This window comes from Sinocyclocheilus anshuiensis, unplaced genomic scaffold (assembly GCF_001515605.1).
Source record: "Sinocyclocheilus anshuiensis isolate Anshui unplaced genomic scaffold, SAMN03320099.WGS_v1.1 scaffold644, whole genome shotgun sequence".
Lineage (NCBI taxonomy): Eukaryota > Metazoa > Chordata > Actinopteri > Cypriniformes > Cyprinidae > Sinocyclocheilus > Sinocyclocheilus anshuiensis.
The window spans coordinates 418,147-420,968 of NW_015557092.1; the positions used below are offsets into that span (position 1 = coordinate 418,147).

Sequence of the window (2,822 nt, forward strand, 5' to 3'; positions counted from 1 at the left end):
AAAACTCACTTTAAACCACCATCGAGTGTTTGTAATAACTTCCGATTGCCGTCTAATGTGTGTTTTGGCCATGTAATCTAGTTGAAATTAAATATGTTATTATTATAACCTCTGAGTCAGAGCAGCGATCATGGAAGAGAGAGCACAGGCAGACAGCGCTAGAAACTGCTAATGCTTATCAGTAAATCAGTAGAAAATGAATAGAAATGACGATTCTGTCTGAGCTAGGTGATTGTCACACGCACTAGTGTAAATGTAGCTAACAGATGTGTAAACTGAAGACTATTTGAGCTTTATTAAAACTATTTGCACTGATTTCGAAAAAAGTATCGTTCAGGAACTGGTATCGAAGTCAAGGTATCGGTATCGATATCGAACATTTTTTAACGATACCCAGCCCTAGTGTCATGTCATGATTATGAAGGTGTCATGTCAGTCTTATGCACACCCCTTCAAGTAAAGTGTAACCGTTTTTTTTTTTTAGATAATGTAATCTTGTTAAAATTGATTTCATAAAATTGGTATCAAAAAAAGTATCGTTCAGGAACCGGTATCGAAGTCAAGGTATCGGTATCGATATCGAACATTTTTGAACGATACCCAGCCCTAGTTTTGACAATATGGGACCTTAAAATACTCTTTTTTTTTTTATTTGCATACTATTTTTAACAATAATAATTAATTATAATTAAACAATAATTATACAATAACTGAATTATCCCCCAAATCGTGCAGCCCTAGTCTGAAGTCAGACAGTTATTATCTTGAAGTATATTGTTGCACACAAGTGCTGCTTTGGTGGCTGTATTACTATTAAACTCTACAGTATACACATGCAGACGGATAAAAAAACAGTTCAGCCCTCCACTCCATTACGCGCCTGTTCCTGAAAGCATCCCGTGTGAACGTTAATAAACACGGCTCATGAATCAGTTTTGCTGGAACCAAGCGCAGATCTGTGATGTGGATGTAAAGCTCAGCACTCACCACGCGCAGGTCCTCGATGCGTTTGAGTAGCGGAGCGGGAAGGCTGCTGGGAAGAGGCGGCGGTGGCGGCATCAGCCCCGTCTTCTGCACTCGACCCGCGGCTCCTGCCTTCTGGGCTGCCGCGGTGCCGTTCTCGCTCTGCCCCAGACTGGACGGCCCAGGAGAGTCCAGCAGGCCGAAGTCCAGGTCGCCCATCAGCTCCTGCAGCATGTCGTTCTCCGTGGCTCCGCCCAGCAGTGACATCACCGCCGGGTCAGAGGTCAGGTCGGCCATGGACAGGTCGTTGCTGGGGGCAACGGCGGCGGCAGCAGTGTTCGGAGGAGCACGGATGAGTTTGACTGCAGCCGCCGGGTTCTTCTTACGGATCTCCTCTTTCTCGCGGTTGAAGCGGCGGATCATAGCGGCCAGAGACAGAGAGTCCTTCATCAGCTTCTTCCTCTTCTTCTTCTCCGGCCGGTTCAGAGCCGAAACACTATCAGAAACAGAAACAAAAGTGTTGTCATACACAGCCACTCAAAAGTTTGGGGTCAGATGGAAAATTGTTTAAAATAAATGCTGTTCTTGTGAACTTTCTATTCATCAAAGAATCCTGAAGAATAAAAGGTATCACAGTTTCCACAAAAATATGAAGCAGCACAACTGTCTTAACATAGTTAATAATGAGAAATGTTTCTTGAGCAGCAAATCATCATATTAGAATGATTTATGAAGGGTCATGTGACACTGAAGACTGGAGTAATGATGCTGAAAATTCAGCTTTGATCACAGAAATAAATTATATTTTAACATATATTTACACAGAAAACAGCTATTTTAAATTGTAATAATATTTCAGAATATTAATGTTTTTACTGTATTTTTCATTAAATAAATGCAGCCTTGGCGGGCATAATAAACTAATTTCAAAAACATTAAAAAAAAAAACTCACCAACCCCAAACTTTTAAATGCTAATCTATACGCAAGTTCCATGGTTTTTAATAAAATGCTGAAATTCACTTGAAAAAAATGTAATCAATCAAAAAAGATAATCAACAAATAAATATAACTTCTCTTAAACAAAGTTATCTTGTGTTCATAAATTATGCTCATTTCACATAGCTGCACTGCACGATTAAATGGAATAAAACTGAAATTGTGATTATTTGAAGTCTGATTATATGAAAATGACTATAGGGTAAACGTACCTATTAAGCTCACTTCCATATTTGAGCTCAGATTATAAAAAGAAAAAATAATGTATTATCAAACTTGATGTCTTAACAAATGTGTTACTACATACCTCCTGTAATTTCAAGTCAATCAGATCAGTGCACACTGAGATATGAGTCTCCATGTGTTCACACTGTCTGGCGGCCATTTTGAAAGATGTCTGAAAACTTTCACCAAAAGAGGAGCCCCTTAAATGTGTATTTTTTTTATATATATTTAAGCCTTTATTTTGGGTAAATTTCACTACTTATTGTAAAATTAAGAGATTAACGTTTAGACTTTTGCAGATTACAACCTGGAACTTGGATGTGGGAAATAATTAGTTAGATCCAAAAGATAGTTTTAGCAACATAGCGCAGATGCTATAGTACACATTTAGCGGACTAGCTGTATAAGATTGTGTGCTACGCTAATATATTGCTTCACAGGAATTACTGGCTTGTACTTTTACATCCATAATATTATAAATAAGATTCAACCACGCCTACCTAAAACGGCTCGTTGTAACACACCCCCACATATCTACGTAACGATGTGGGAAGATTTGCATTACACCGCCCAAATGTTCACACAAAGAAAGAAGGCGTAACTTTTATTCTCGCTGTAGTATTGTTGCCGCCGCCA

At 38.9% G+C, this 2,822-nt stretch overlaps 1 protein-coding gene across 1 annotated transcript in view; it reads right to left on the reverse strand.

Moving 5' to 3' along the window:
* The window catches only part of LOC107677340 (ubinuclein-2-like), a 25,541-nt gene that overhangs the window by 16,582 nt on the left and 6,137 nt on the right, over window positions 1–2,822 (reverse strand). Inside the window, exon 6 of the mRNA XM_016472219.1 lies at window positions 988–1,459. Within this exon, the coding sequence (XP_016327705.1) occupies window positions 988–1,459 (472 nt within the window). The remainder of the gene's footprint in view (window positions 1–987; window positions 1,460–2,822) is intronic.